Source organism: Phoxinus phoxinus (genome assembly GCF_949152265.1).
Source record: "Phoxinus phoxinus genome assembly, chromosome: 11".
NCBI classification, from domain to species: domain Eukaryota; kingdom Metazoa; phylum Chordata; class Actinopteri; order Cypriniformes; family Leuciscidae; genus Phoxinus; species Phoxinus phoxinus.
This window is the reverse complement of record NC_136886.1, coordinates 3,608,985-3,624,913: the sequence shown is the minus strand read 5'-3', so window position 1 is coordinate 3,624,913 and position 15,929 is coordinate 3,608,985. Positions and strand designations below refer to the sequence as shown.

General features: G+C 35.3%; 1 protein-coding gene across 3 annotated transcripts in view; it reads left to right on the top strand.

Annotated features, from left to right (window-relative positions):
- Positions 1-15,929, top strand: part of pacsin1b (protein kinase C and casein kinase substrate in neurons 1b) — a 28,512-nt gene that overhangs the window by 10,931 nt on the left and 1,652 nt on the right. For 2 of the 3 annotated variants that reach the window (XM_079627196.1, XM_079627198.1), the window contains exons 2-8: positions 8,313-8,426; positions 9,620-9,776; positions 9,951-10,186; positions 10,912-11,067; positions 13,255-13,430; positions 13,736-13,856; positions 14,323-14,453. In XM_079627196.1, coding sequence (XP_079483322.1) covers positions 8,367-8,426; positions 9,620-9,776; positions 9,951-10,186; positions 10,912-11,067; positions 13,255-13,430; positions 13,736-13,856; positions 14,323-14,453 — 1,037 coding nt within the window. In that variant the 5' untranslated portion in view covers positions 8,313-8,366. Of the gene's footprint in view, positions 1-4,475; positions 4,691-8,312; positions 8,427-9,619; positions 9,777-9,950; positions 10,187-10,911; positions 11,068-13,254; positions 13,431-13,735; positions 13,857-14,322; positions 14,454-15,929 lie in introns of those variants that run through there. The other variant, XM_079627197.1, reaches the window with a different exon arrangement.

Below are 15,929 nucleotides of genomic sequence, written 5' to 3'. Positions count from 1 at the left end.
CACCTTCGTCTGTGGCTTTAATTATATGCAGGAAAATTACACTGAATTTTTTTTATTTACATTTAAAGCAATTTAAACTCATAAATTGCATGTAAATTTCACAAATAATTAGACGTGAAATATTGCAGAAGAAATTGTATTTTCTTCATACTCTAATAATCATTGGTTTGTTACACTTTTAAAAAGTTTTTTTTTTTTACAGTATACAGTAGGCTATGCATTCATATTCAAATATTGCATTAAATTAGGAAAATAAAATGCAAATAGATGAATTGTCACTGGTGGTCATATATTTTGGGCCGGGTTTTAAGCTGTAGTTTTTGATGACATAATAAGATATTTTTTATATATATATTTGTATTATTTGGATTTTTTCTAATATTTATCGTGGTTGAACACCTTGCAATCAGATGTGCAAATAGGTCTGGTGTTCAGTTATGTTTTTGCCACAGTTGGTAAATGACAATATCATTTTAGGTTAAACCTATGAGTATGTATAATGGAAATGAAAATGCATTTTCTTCTGTTACTGGCCACCAATTCTGTTCAGTTTCTCACCATTTTAATCACCTTTTTTGGTGCAGTTTACCTACGTCTTGTCAAACGAATTTCTAAATATACAGATTAATATATTTTCTCAGTTAATATGATCTCTTTAAGACAGAATGCATGATGACTATTCAAGAATTAGCTCAAAATATTGTTTAAGTTTTACATGGACCATAGCATGTCACTACAGTATATTGTGTTTACTGATGAAATATCATGTCAGTTGCCCAAATGCAAAGCAATTTATCCGAATAAATGTCCATATAGCATCTTTTGAGGGTTTTGCATGAACCTGAAGTGGTCAATTCCAATGATCTGAAGTCACATCGCACATGTACCATCATTTTAGCCGACCGAGAGAAAAAAACAGCCCACATGGCTCAAGTTGTGTGTGTGTGTGTGTGTGTGTGTGTGTGTGTGTGTGTGTGTGTGTGTGTGTGTGTGTGTGTGTGTGTGTGTGTGTGTGTGTGTGTGTGTGTGTGTGTGTGTGTGTGTGTGTGTGTGTGTGTGTGTGTGTGTGTGTGTGTGTGTGTGTGTGTGTGTGTGTGTGTGTGTGTGTGTGTGTGTGTGTGTGTGTGTGTGTGTGTGTGTGTGTGTGTGTGTGTGTGTGTGTGTGTGTGTGTGTGTGTGTTTGCAGGGACTCTACAATCGGTTGCCACTGTGATCCGTTAACTGAAAGCTGTGAATTATTCATCAGTCCTGGGCTTAGCTGATCATAATCCTGCTACTCTTGCATCTGCAGAAATGACAAACGTCGGTCATAATGCAGAACTGTGTCGTTTAGTGGGTTTATCATTCGAGAGTTATGTAGATTACAGTACTTCTGTTCTGCGAAAGCCACGCATCTCTGCTTGAGTTCACAACAACACTGATGTTCAGTCATTATTAGGGCCTCTTGGTTTTCTGACTGTGTTGATTGTGTGGGAGATGTGATCAAATATAAAGTAACAGCGAGTTATAGACTTTTATTGGAAGCTGAAAGCATAATCAAATTATTATCACTTTACAATAAGGTCCCATTAGGAAACATTAGCCTTAACTAAAATGAACTTTCAATGAGGAATTAATTTGTTGGAGTATTTATTTATTTATCTTTGTAAACATAGTTAATAAAATACAACTGTTCATTGTAAGTTCCATTAAATAATGTTAACCGATACAACTTTTTAGTTATGTATTAGTAAATGTTGAAGGTATTAGTGTCCAATTCTCACTATTAAGTTGCTTATTAGCATGCATATTAGGATATTTCCTGTTTATTAGGACTTATAAAGCACATATTAATCCCTTATTCTGCTTGACCATATCCTACATCCTTTGATATTACTAACTATTATTAAGCAGTAATTGGGAAAAGTCATAATTAATGTTTAGTTAATAGTGATAACTTAATCTAAAGTAGCTAAGACTCTAAGAGTAATAAATGCTTCAGAATTATTTTTATTATTCATGTTAATTAGTTAAATAATGTTAACAAAAGTTATTATTGTGAAGTGTTACCATCAAATTAGTCTTTAACACACAGTTGCCACTGAATGTGTTTAAATGAATGATACCGGGCATCAGCATTCTGTGTAATTCTGTGTGTGTGTGTGTGTGTGTGTGTGTGTGTGTGTGTGTGTGTGTGTGTGTGTGTGTGTGCGTGTGTGCGTGTGTGTGTGTGTGTGTGTGTGTGTGCGTGTGCGTGCGTGCGCGTGTGTTTGTGCGAGTGTGTGTGTGAGTGTGCGTGCGTGCGTGCGTGTGTGCGGTCGTGTGTGTGTGTGTGTGTGTGGTACTGAAGCGGTGTACAGTGTGTCCTTGTCTTTATTGATCTGCAGGTCTCATGAGTGCTGCAGTGAAGGCACTGCGGAGGAGACGGCACTGCAGATGCTGGAGTTCACAGTGCATGAGGCTCAGGATTCACTCAAGTATTTAATAACAGTTGCTTAGGATGGATGTGAGAGCAAGCTTTAATAAACCGTAAAAAAAAAAAAGTCAGCTAACCAAAAATCGAACGTGTTAACATAAATTAACTTTTTTTTTAGTTAAAAACTAATTATTTATTATTTGTATTATTTATTATAATGTAGGCTATAATTAATTATTTTATTTTTTTGTTGTATATTATTATTATTATTATTATTATTAATTTTTTCTATTTAATTAGATTATTTATTATAACTGAATCAACCTGACTGCATTAGTTTACATCAGATCAGAAACAGCTTCTTTAAAGAAACATCTGCACATTTTCACTTTTAACAGTGAAAGAGATATAAAACATCAAACATAAAATGAATATTTAGTCTTATACCATTTTTAGAAAGATTTACAAGTATTTGTTGTTACCACATTGCCCCTTAGAAAAAGTACCATATATTTCCATAAATAACTGCTAAAGGTTTGAGTGTGTGTGCGACTTTTGCTGCTCTTGCTGTTTTCCTGCTGACTGTGATCAATAAGAGCCAGTTCTCCTCCTCATCCGTCTCTTTACGTCCTTCTTCACTCCATCCTCTTTGCTTTCACCTCATGATGTGATGAGCTTAGATTCGCACTAAATGTGCATCTTATATGTAACATTGGTGTCATTTATTTAACATATTGATGTTTTGACATTTTATAAAAGCAATAATCCAAAGTGATTAAAGGGGTCCCACTTCACACTGTGCCAAACAGTCTTCATTGTAAAATCACTGTAAACGCATATCTTTATGTAGTCATTTGAATGAGCTTTTATATAATTTCTGTTTTTTCTTTTGTCTTTAGTTAATGTGACGTGATTGAGGGCTGTAAATAACTGCACTCCTCAGACTTTGCACAGTTGAGCAGCTTCAGATAAGTTATCTTAAAGGGATGATCCTGAAAATTAAGTCATCATTTACTCACCCTGGCATTGTTCTAATGCTGTATGACATTCTTTCTTTTATGGACCACAAAAGGAGAATAAAAAAAATCGTATACATTTAATGGCAGTGAATAGCCACCAGCATCAAGCTTTTTAAAAAAAGCTTTTTAATTATGATTTGTAATAATATTTAGCAATATTTCACTTTTATTGCACTCTAAAAAATGCTGGGTTGTTTTAACCCAATTGTTGGGTCAAACCCAAACTTTGGATCAAAAATGCAATTTAACCCAATGACTGGGTTTGTCCATATTTGACCCAACATTGGGTTAAACCAACCCAGCATTTTCAGAGTGTGTATTTTTGATTAAATAAATGCAGAATTGGTGAGCATATACGATAACTCTTTCAAATACATTAAAACATTAAATGGTAGTGTATATTTAGAATAAAATAAATCCTTTGATTACATTTTCCGCATTGAAATAAGCAATTTTGAGCTAAAAGAACAAGTTGGACTTTTTACAACCCAACTTGAAGCTCAACTGTATTACACAGGCCTGATCGAATGAGAAACACATGCTAGTAAACAATCGTCACCATGATGCCACTGGACATTATTATGTCTCTGTCATTTTTATGACACAGAAAGACTTTCATCAATCATTAACATTGCTGTATTGAATACTCTCCCGTCATGGAAAGATGTCAGGAGATTGTTAGGCATTCCAGCTGCTCCATCATTGTGTGTGTATCGTCTCAGAGCTTCGGGCTTCAGGCGTGGAAGATAAAAACCATCAGAGACACAAAGCATACATTTATAGAAGATAAAAGTAATGTGTCAAGTGAGATTGTTTTAAATATAACATATATATAGAAAACATAGAAAATAGCACCAAATGTCTGCTGTTGTCTAAAATAAACAAAAGCCTTAAACCTGTATTCACCCCCCCATCATCCCAAGGCCAACACCCCCCACCCCCACCCCCCCCCCACTACTGTCAGAATAATTCAAGTCAAATGTGATTAGTCTCTCTCTCTCTCTCTCTCTCTCTCTCTCTCTCTCTCTCTCTCTCTCTCTCTCTCTCTCACAAACACACACACACACTGCACATGTGAACACCCACCAAGAAGCCTTTTTAACACCGGGGCACAGTTAGCTTTGACTGCGTCTGCTGTTTCTTTAAAGCCTAACTAAGTTAACTCCGTAAGAAAGAAGCAAAATTGAAGAAAAGAGTTGCGTGTTGAGGCAGGTTTTGGGCGGTGGAGAGTCCCACGTGTCTGGATGAGAAAGCCACGGCTGAACGCGGGGGATCGGTGAGCCTTTTGTTGCTTTTCCTCTTTTGTCATGGCGGGACTCTTTGAGCGCTCGTCATCAGTATGGAGGAGATGGTGTGTGTGTGTGTGTGTGGATGCTGGAGGACAGCTTTGTTTGGGGGTAGTGTGGGGTTTTGTTTTTGATGGTGTGGTTTGGAGAGAGACTGTCTGACTCGTATTTACATTCATGCATTTTCCAGACGCTTTTATGATACTTGCATTGCATTCAAGGTATATGTAAAATCAGGTCATGATTAATTCAGTTTATCAGATTTACTTTAACACACATGCTCATATGCAATTGGCTTCTCTGTCTTTCCATGTTTTTATATGTATTTTAGTGCATTCATACATGCACTGACCTTTGTTCTTTTGGTGTGTAGATTGTATTTTACTGATGTTGTATTATTCAATACAGTATCATATAATATGAAGTGAGATAAAGACAGTGTTTAATGTCAAAGACTATCAGTGAGTTATAAATATCAACTAAATATAGAAAGGGGTTAAAGTGTATGATCTAAAATAACATGCATGCAGTGGCATGTTTTATGCATTAGGATGCAATGTTTTGAGTGTGGCTATGAACGAAGTCAATCAATAGTTAGGAAGCCTGACCACTTTCACAGTTCTTTTGTCTAATGTGCCAGAGAGACTCATGTGCAATGATTAAAATGCCTCCCGCTGCCGCCCCGTCAATTTAAATGGATTAACTGGACATGTCGCCCATATTGAGACCATTTTATCCAATTGCTTTTGAGCAACTTGTACTATGATTTCTTTAACCTTGCAATAACCCTGATATAATGAGAATATGAAGCTCATACTAGAGGAGGAAAAACATTTTAGTTTTATTCAGAGGCCCAAACTGATCAAATATGAAATGTTTATTTATATGGTCAAAAATCTTTTCATGTAAATCAATCAGATCTTAAAGTAAGCAGGCTATGCTTATATATAAATATAAATATAATATAAATATCTCCAGTCACTCTGTCTCCCAATAATATGTCTTATTAAGTTGATATTTAAATGCTTAGTTTTATGATCAATTCTGTACTTGATATTATAATGTGGAGGACAAGACTAATAATACAATGCAATACAATGACGATTGAGAGATGAATAAATGTATAAATAAATAAAGATTCCTCAAATGTATCATATTTAATTTATTTAAACATAATTTTTCAAAGAAAAAAAAAAAATTTGGATAATCAAGTAAACCTAAGTTGCTTCAGTCCAGTAAATGCTCATCTTGAAATATTACAAATAAATGATACTAAAAGGCCTTTCACTTGCTAAAAAGTATGAGCCATCAATCAGAAAAACAGAAGGCATTAGTAGATTCTGTGCAACAGCAGTTTTGAGCATGTTGAGACTTTAAAAAATTGCATATCAAATATGATACCGTAGGCTTTACATGTTTAATATTTCATTTCAAACATAGCCTAAATACACAGAGGGAAAAGAGGAAACTAAATGAACAACAGGTGAACTTAATTATTGACTGATAGGCACACACACTATAAAACTAGGTCAACATACAAACGGCAGAGATCAGGAACAGAACAGAACAGAACCAAAACACAATGACCTAACAGAACTACATATAACCCTTACAAAGATTTCATTTGTTGTAAATTTCGGTGCACTTGTGCCAGCCTTCATTGTTGTTGTCCCTCTGAACTGTGTTCACATTTATTGGTTTCAACTGACCCAAATATAATTCCGCCCCCCTCCCAGTGTCCTACAAATAAGTGGAGGCCATCCTGTCGTGTCAAGTCTGAATAATGGTATGATGTCATCATGGCTCGCCCATAATTTTATTATCATTGCAAACACTCAGGAGTCACTTGAGTCATTTATCAATGTCGTTTTTGTTAGTTTTGTAAGTACGCCTTCAGCGCAGCAATCCGTATATGACATTCATTCATTTCATTCCAAGGTTATATAAAGAGATTCAGTCATCAGATGTTATTGTGCATGCAGGTCGTGTTTGTGTGATGTTGTGAATTGGATTTATCTCAACAATTATACAATTATCTTAAGCATTTATATATAGAATTTTTTCCCCAGTTATTTCCTTCAGTGTTTTCACTGTGATTGATATGCATCACTGTGATGAGATCACTGATAGAGAATTAAATTATCATGATACAATCAGTTTCACTTTGTGTTTGTTTTTGAGCATAATGTGGCCTGGAATAGATCAAATGGATCACAGATTTGATGTGGCAGTGTAATTTAATCATACCGAATAATTTGTGTAAGTCTGGGTGGGTGATGCCTTTATGTTCAAAGTCTGGTCTTTTTAGTAACTTTTTTAAGTGAGGATATAAATTCAGGCCTGGTTTCACACAGACAGGGCTTAGATTAAGCCAGGATTAGCCCTTAGTTCAATTAGGACATTTAAAGTATCTTTAATAAACATGCCTTAGAAAAAAAAAACATTTCTGGTGTGCATCTTAAAACAGAACAGTGTCATATGTTAAGATTTATCAGTGCAATTTGCCTTCAGTTAAAACAGCTCAAACATGCATTTTAGTCTGGGACTAAATTTAAGCCTTGTCTGTCAAACTGGGGTCAGTGTTTTAAAGATTGGATGCCATATCAGATTGTGCAAACAGTTACATTCTTAGCCTACAAGATCACATTGATCTCTACGTTGCTTATTTGTCACATTAACAAGCAAAAATTATATTGTCTGGGTTTAGATGAGCGTAAAACAACATAACTTAAGTCATTACAATTACAAAAATTCCCTATGTTGTATAGGAAACTGCAACAACTTGCTTTGTCAGATGGCGTCTTTGTTTTGATTCAGTTGAAATGATGTTCTTTATCATGTACCGCCACTCACAGCAATATTGGATTAGTGAAGTGAACTATATCGGTTTCAAATAACCTTGCAGATCCATCTCAGATCTGCATGTCCAGAACAACAGATCTAGTTTCCACACGATTGGTAAAAGAGTGCTCCAGGGCTCTGTTTTGGGCCCTATTTGTTTTCTATTTGTCAATGACTGAAAAGTTTTATACTGAAAAGGCTACTCGGGTTGGTAACACGTCATTATGGATCTCACTGCACGATTGTAAATTAGTTTTGAATACTCAGAGAATAAACTTCATGACTAACACAAAACAAGAGACTACAAGACTTCACTTTCTATTGTTTCCATGCTTTTTAGGCTACTTAAACTACTAAATGCATGGTCCTACTTGACATTTTGAATGCTTCAAATGAATTTAACACCGCATTATTGTTCTGTACGAGGTCTTATTAGGTAGGTATTGTAGGTAAAATTGCTTTGTTGTTCTTTCCCAGCTAGCAAGGAACGTTCTCAGAAGTTTGGCTAACGTTCTGGCGAGGTTTTCTCAAAGTTATCAACAAACGTTTCTCCTGCAACATTAATAAAATGTTCATTCAAAGTTATCTGGTCTGGTCTTCAATAATGTTCCCAAAATGTTAGCACAATAACATAACATTCAGAAATAATGTTAGCAAAATGTTCTTTTTGTTAGCTGGGTTGACAGTTTTTTATACCATACAGTTGGCTTTTTCCTTTTATTGTTAATGTTCATTATTATGTTCTCATAACTTCTGTCTTTTTTTCTGCAGTACATGGTGAATTTCATTTGTTAGCTTCAATCCTGCTCTGCCAAATCTCACAGCATGTCGGGTGCCTACGATGAGTCCGCCATGTCCGACGAGACCACAGAGAGTTTCTGGGAGGTCAGGCTCAAAAACTTACTAATTCTGGAATATTATTAGTCACACATGTTGGTTAAATGTCTCATTCGTACAGGAAACCACAGCTATGAAGCTCTGGTGTTTGATTAGCTGCCAAACACGCTGTTAGCGACTGTCACATGTTATTGCATCATATTGACTTTTAATGCTGTGGAAGTGTGTCATTCAGCCAAAGGGCGACCAAACATTATATTGATTAGCAGGGTGTTGACACAGTATTAGAAGTAAAACTGTGTCATTATTGATTTATTGATCATACATTATAGCGCAACTGTAGTAGGATCACATTCATTTTTCTATCTATCTATCTATCTATCTATCTATCTATCTATCTATCTATCTATCTATCTATCTATCTATCTATCTATCTATCTATCTATCTATCTATCTACGCTATCTATCTATCTATCTATCTACGGTATCTATCTATCTACGCTATCTATCTATCTATCTATCTATCTATCTATCTATCTATCTATCTATCTATCTATCTACGGTATCTATCTACGGTATCTATCTATTTATCTACGCTATCTATCTATCTATCTATCTATCTATCTATCTATCTATCTATCTATCTATCTATCTATCTATCTATCTATCTATCTATCTATCTATCTATCTATCTATCTGTCTGTCTGTCTGTCTGTCTGTCTGTCTATCTATCTATCTACGGTATCTATCTATCTATCTATCCATCTACGGTATCTATCTATCTATCTATCTACGGTATCTATCTATCTATCTATCTACGCTATCTATCTATCTATCTATCTATCTATCTATCTATCTATCTATCTATCTATCTATCTATCTATCTATCTATCTATCTATCTATCTATCTATCTATCTATCTATCTATCTATCTATCTATCTATCTATCTATCTATCTATCTATCTATCTATCTATCTATCTATCTATCTATCTATCGGATGGGTAGTATAAGTCCCTCATAAAATACATTGTATCTTTGACTTTTTTCTTACTTTAATATACTTTTTTAATTTGTTCCAAATAAAAAATTTGTAAAATTGATTGGTTTGATTAATTCGATTTAGGTTAAATACACTTGAGCGGTCACTGTTTTCTATTGAATACAGATATTTTAGCTCTACTGCTTTAGTAGTGTCCTGTCCATGACTTTACCAATTTCAAAGTGTTCTGTGTTTCTCAGGTGGGGAACTACAAGCGTACAGTAAAGCGAATCGAGGATGGCCATCGACTCTGCAATGACATGATGAGTTGCATACAGGAGCGTGCCAAGATCGAGAAGGCCTATGCCCAGCAGCTCACCGACTGGTCTAAGAGGTGGAGGACGCTCGTGGAGAGAGGTGCTGAATGATTTATCACGTGGCCATGGAGAACCATGTTTGCTCACTTCAGAAATCCTTGAGTAGATTTAAAGTGACAACCTTGAAAGCCAAACGTTGTGTCTAAATAAGCTTCTCTTTCACCCTCGCTATCTAACTCAATCAGTTTTAATGCGGTGTTATTGCTGCTCGCAGGGCCGCAGTACGGTACTCTGGAGAGAGCCTGGTTAGCTGTGATGACAGAGGCAGAAAAGGTCAGCGAATTGCACCAGGAGGTAAAAAATAACCTGCTGAACGAGGACTTGGAGAAGGTGAAGAACTGGCAGAAAGATGCCTACCACAAACAAATGATGGGCGGATTCAAAGAAACCAAAGAGGCGGACGAGGGTTTCCGAAAAGCCCAGAAACCTTGGGCCAAAAAACTCAAAGAGGTGAAGTGACTAAAACTTCTCTCACAAGTCTTTTTTTGTGACCCATTTCCAATTAATGATTGCAAACGGCCTTCCAATTGCATTCTACATTCTTATAAATGTGTCGTTTTTTCCACTTAAAACATAAATATTACTTTCAAAAAATTATTGCTAGAGCTTATTATTTTGCACACCAATCACCCTGAAGTGAAATGCCATAAATGCTGGTGATTTAGAGGCAGTAAAACCTGATCTATGTTTTAATTAATATACTATTTATGCAGTAAATGGAGTGTATGCTTTGCACAGTATGCATATTTTCAGTATTTTTGTTTAAATGTGCAGTATAATGTGCTGTGTGGAATACTATATCCCAGAATTCAATGTGCTTGACTTGAAACGATTGAAACGGAATGATAAAAAAAATATTTGATGCATAACCATATTTATTTCCTGAGATTATATCTGGTCACCATTTGTGGAATTAAACATGCAATGCAATGAGGTCACGTGACAGCAATGTATAATGTGCAAGCCTAATGTGTTTTGTTTCACATAATATTAAAAAATAATAATAGTATGCAGCAAGTAGTACGCTACTATTCGATTTAAAATATAGCCATAAACAAGAAATGACTTGCATGTAATAACTTGGCTGAATAAATATCTTCATTTGAAACTACAAACAAATCATTGAATAATTCACTCACCATGCTTACCATGTTCATCTTATCTTTTGTGTGCAGTTGGAAACAGCAAAGAAAACATACCATATGGCCTGCAAGGAAGAAAAAATTGCATCTACAAGGGAGGCCAATAGCAAAGGAGAGGCGTCAGTCACATCAGATCAGCAAAAGAAACTCCAAGAGAAGGTGGACAAGTGCAAAAACGACGTTCAGAAGGTCAGCCAAGAAAACAAAGTCTATGGAACAACTATAACTTTCCTTTAAATTGTGTGCATGGCATATATTATTCTCAATGTTTTTTGTATTTTAGCAGTATCCAAAAAATGTTGATCTAGAATGCAACATGTCTGTGGTCTGGTCTCTTTTGATATTCTTGTTGATATATTTAAAACTCACCACAATAGATTCAACAGACGACAGAAAACAGAAATATCCTCAAGCAATTTCATCCTCTATCCATTACACCAGCAGGTCCGACTCCCCAGAGCTTACTTTCATATTACTACTCTGCCTTTGGACCACTTAATAGGGGCGTTCAATAAATGGCTCCCTAGCGCACCGTACAGCCAATTCATTAGCCTTTAATCTAACCCAGCATCCATTATAAGCACTTAACCCAGAGTCCCAGTGGAACCAGCTCTGCCACAATAGAACAATGGACAAGCTGGACATTTGAGTGACAGCTGTAGTTAGCTATAAAACCATCCCTAATAATGATATTATTCAATTAAGAATATGTACACATGCTCTAACTTTACAACGCACATTTCACCCCTAAAAGAAAGATATATAGAGATATTTTGCATAAAGCAATCAAACCTGTCATTAAGATGTTTGCATTTTATCGTTACGTTCATGACATTTCCATCAGAAATGATCAATTACATAAATGTGTCTGGACATTTAACTTTTGAGCTTATTGTTCTTATTCTCATTACTATGATGATTCTTAAATTACTATAATACAGTTATTTTAATACAGCATAGTAATATACAATTTCTTATCTTTTTGTATTGTATTGTAATAATGAGAATTTGGGGGGAAATGTGAGCATCACAAAATATATCTTAGTGGTCCTAAATATAGTTTTGTTTGTTATTTAAAATATGTTTACCAAAATGTCATTTTAAATTAATTGTTTTTTTGTTGTTGTTGTTGTTGTTGTTGTTACTGTTGTTTTTAACCCCTTATATTGGCATAGGGGTTACCCACAACCATTACATATTTAAAACAGTAATATCCTATACTAAACCTAAACTAATCTTGACAAACTATGTATCATTTGAAAACTTACAATCTCTAGTTTACATATTTGGTGACTGATTTTCAAAATAAATTACAGAGGAGACGTAATTTATCAATTTGCAACAAGAATATTTTCATACTCCTAAAGCGTGTTCAGACCTTTATTTTGAAATAGTGATGAACATGAAAAATCATGAAAGAATGGTAGAAACCTCAGTTTGTTTTCATGCCAAGAGTTCAAAAGATAGCATCCATTCAATTCTTTTAGAAAAAAAAGGTCTGAAAATATTTTGAATATAAAGAAATAATAGATTCACCATTTGTGATGTGGCAGCGAGCTATAATGCACATACGTGTTCTCTTTGTGTTTCTTAGAGGTTGAATTTATTTCAAAATCTGCCAAACTTCCAGTACTACTTCTGAATAGGATGTCTACCTCATAAATTGTATGAAAATTGTAAAAAATAATGGTTCAGATTCAGATCACTCAAACAACATATGGAAATGGAGGCGCCCTTATATGGGCAGTAATGTCAACTAGTGGAGAAGTGTGGTACTGCACCCAAACTAAATCTCACTGAAAGCTGATTTTTTGAGATAGCAACCTAAAATTTGAAACACAACTTGTTCAGATTTTTGGATTTGATTTTGTTGCATTTTTAGAGTCCACCAGGTTTTGAAAATGTATATTTTATATCAAATATGAATAATACAATTTTTTAAATTGTACTTTTTCATAAACTCAAACTTCTATAACTTTTTTTCTGTTTAACTTTCTTAATTTATTTCACTTCTACAAAAATCTGCCAAATGTCTTCTTTACATCTATATTCTAAAGAATTCTTGAATTACAACCATTTAAGTTCGGAATGTGCATTTTCATGTCTATTTAAAAAAAGGGGCTGCCGCTTAAGGGGTTAAGGTCTACTTATAATGCCATGGTTTTGTGTACCAAAGTCATTATTTAGTTTAACATGACCATTTCCCATCCTCTCTGACACTTGGACAGGGTTAGAATTTAATAGGCTTTCATTTTAGAACTTTATGCAAGTACCCTTTGTTATATTGGCTCACCTCTTCATATTTGCATAAATGGGACATCTCATATTTATGCAACAAGTCAGAAGATTTAAGATGTCGTTTGTTTTGTGTTTCAGGCCAAAGAGAAATACGAGAAGACCCTTGATGAGCTCAGCAAGTCCACGCCGCAGTACATAGAGAACATGGAGGTCGTGTTCGAGTCGTGCCAGCAGTTCGAGGAGAAGAGGCTGAACTTCCTCCGCGAGGTGCTTCTGGATATCAAACGCCATCTTAACCTCACTGAGAGCCAAAGGTCAGATCTGGTCTCCTAAGCCTGGTGGTCTGAAGTCTACTTATTTTTATTAACGTAATGCATTCATAATGCATTTTTTATGTCATCTATATGCTAGTGTCCTGTTGACAAACTAAACTTTTAGCAGATGTGCACTATTATTCAAAAGTTTGGTGTCAGTAATATGTTTTTACAGAAATTAATGTTTTATTCAGCAAGGATGCATTAAATTGATCAAATGTGAATGGGAAATACATTAGCACATATGAAAGAAAATTGCATCAGTCATTAGTCTCTTAATAAACCCTATAATTCATATTCTACAGCTATGCCACAGTCTACCGGGAACTGGAGCGTAGCATCACCTCAGCCAGCGCCCAAGAAGACCTCAAGTGGTTCAACAGCCTCCACGGGCCAGGCATGCACATGAACTGGCCACAGTTTGAGGTAAAGTCCATATGTGACCCTGGACCACAAAACCAGTCACATGGGTATTTTTGTTTTTAACTTTGATGTATGGTTTGTTAGGATAGGACAAAATCTGGAATCTGAAGATGCAAAAAAATCTAAACATTGAGAAAATCTCCTTTAAAGTTGTGCATTTATGTTCACGATTGTGCTGCATTCCCTCACAAAAATAAATGTTTTATAGATTTACGGTAGGAAATGTACAAAATATCTTCATGGAACATGATCTTTACTTAATATCCTAATGATTTTTGTCATTAAAAAAAAATCTATAATTTTGACCCAAAAACTATTGCCACAGATATACCCGTGCGACTTGTGACATGGTTTTGTGATCCAGGGTCACATATTATGTGGGATATGTATCTGGTGTAACTAAGGACTGCTCATTTTATTAAACAGTTTCTGAGTATTTATCATATAATTCCTCATGTCTCTAAATCAGGAGTTCAACCCAGAACTGAGTCACTCTATTAATAAGAAAGAGAAGGTGAAGAGGAGCCATGATGGAATCACGTTGACTCAGGTCACGCATGGTGTAGATCCGGGCACACCGCAGACTGGAAACCGGGGCAGGTACAGAGGTTTTTGTGTTATTTAACCCTATAAAGCCTTCTGTATCATATTTGATGCACACATTTCTAAGGCCTCTAAATCATCAGCTTTGGAAAAAAATAATCTGTTTGATAGTTTGATAGTTAGACATGGCCGTAATGTTTTTGCTGTAAAATCTTGACCTTTTTTTAGAAAGTAAATGTAAGAATAACTTTCAGATTGTTATTAATATTTCAAGATTAACATACTGGGCTAAACCAACTTTTATCCATTTATCATCTTTTTAAAAAAAATCATGCTAAAATGTTAGTATCAAGTATGATACATCAGGCTTTTGAGGAATGTATTTTTTCATCTCTCAATCATCCTATATTATACTACGAGGCTGTTGAATGCTTGAATCTGATTGGCTGACAAAAGTTTTTAAGGTGTGCAGTTATTTTTAGGGAAACGAACAGCTAAAGTAGTTCCGGCAGGTCTTGACCGCATTACAGTTCACTGGCATATCACTTCGCCAGTTATTTAAAAAGTCCTTACAGTACAACCGCAAAAGACCCAAAACCCACAACGACACTGACCAAGCAAATAAATATAGTAAACAATACGATAAAAACAACATTATTTCTATGTTTTTTGCCACAAAATGACGTTTTATTATTAACGTAAAGTACATAGTCTCTTTCTCCTGCTCTCTCTCCACCTCAAACGCACACACACATATACAGTACGGACACACACTCACACAGAAACATGTTGTCAGCGCTGCTCTGATGATTTTATCAGTAAAATAGTTAAGAAACTTACCTCACTAGCGAGGTAATAACGGCGCTGTTCTTGAAGCAGATAAACTTACAGTTTCGCTATTAGTAGAGACGCCGCTGTCCGAACACTGTTGAGACTCAGGTAATTCACACACGCTTAATCTCTCTCTCTCTCTCTCTCTCTGTATAATAACTGCAATAATTACTGCATTAGTCTACTATCAATGGCTCAAGCCTCCACTTATAGGTTGTGGGCCTCCGCTTTTGGAAAATTTGTGTGGTGGAAAAAGTGTGGTAACCGTAGAATAAGCAGAATAATTGACTTTGGTCTGTTGAATTATTAGAAAATAAGCCAACTCCACTGCATGTGGTCGCATTACCACCTCGGGTGTGCTTATTTTCTAATAATTCAACAGCCCGCTGTCAATTATTCCTTACGTATTGCATTGTATTATATGTTTTACCCACAATTAAAACAACAGGGCTTTGATCATAAAACTAAGCATTTAAATATCATCCTAATAAAACATATCTGTAAAGGGAATGTTCTTTGTGTGGGCTACTTTTCCTTTCATTTCCATGTTTCCTTCCTGTGTTTAGTTCCTATTCCTAGTTGTTTTCTAAGGTTCCTCAATGGTTAATTGATTATGTTCACCTGAGTCTTGTTTGGTTCCTCATTTAGCCATGTATTGAAGCCCTCAGTTTGGTTCTTCTCTTTGTCCTGTTATTGTCTTTG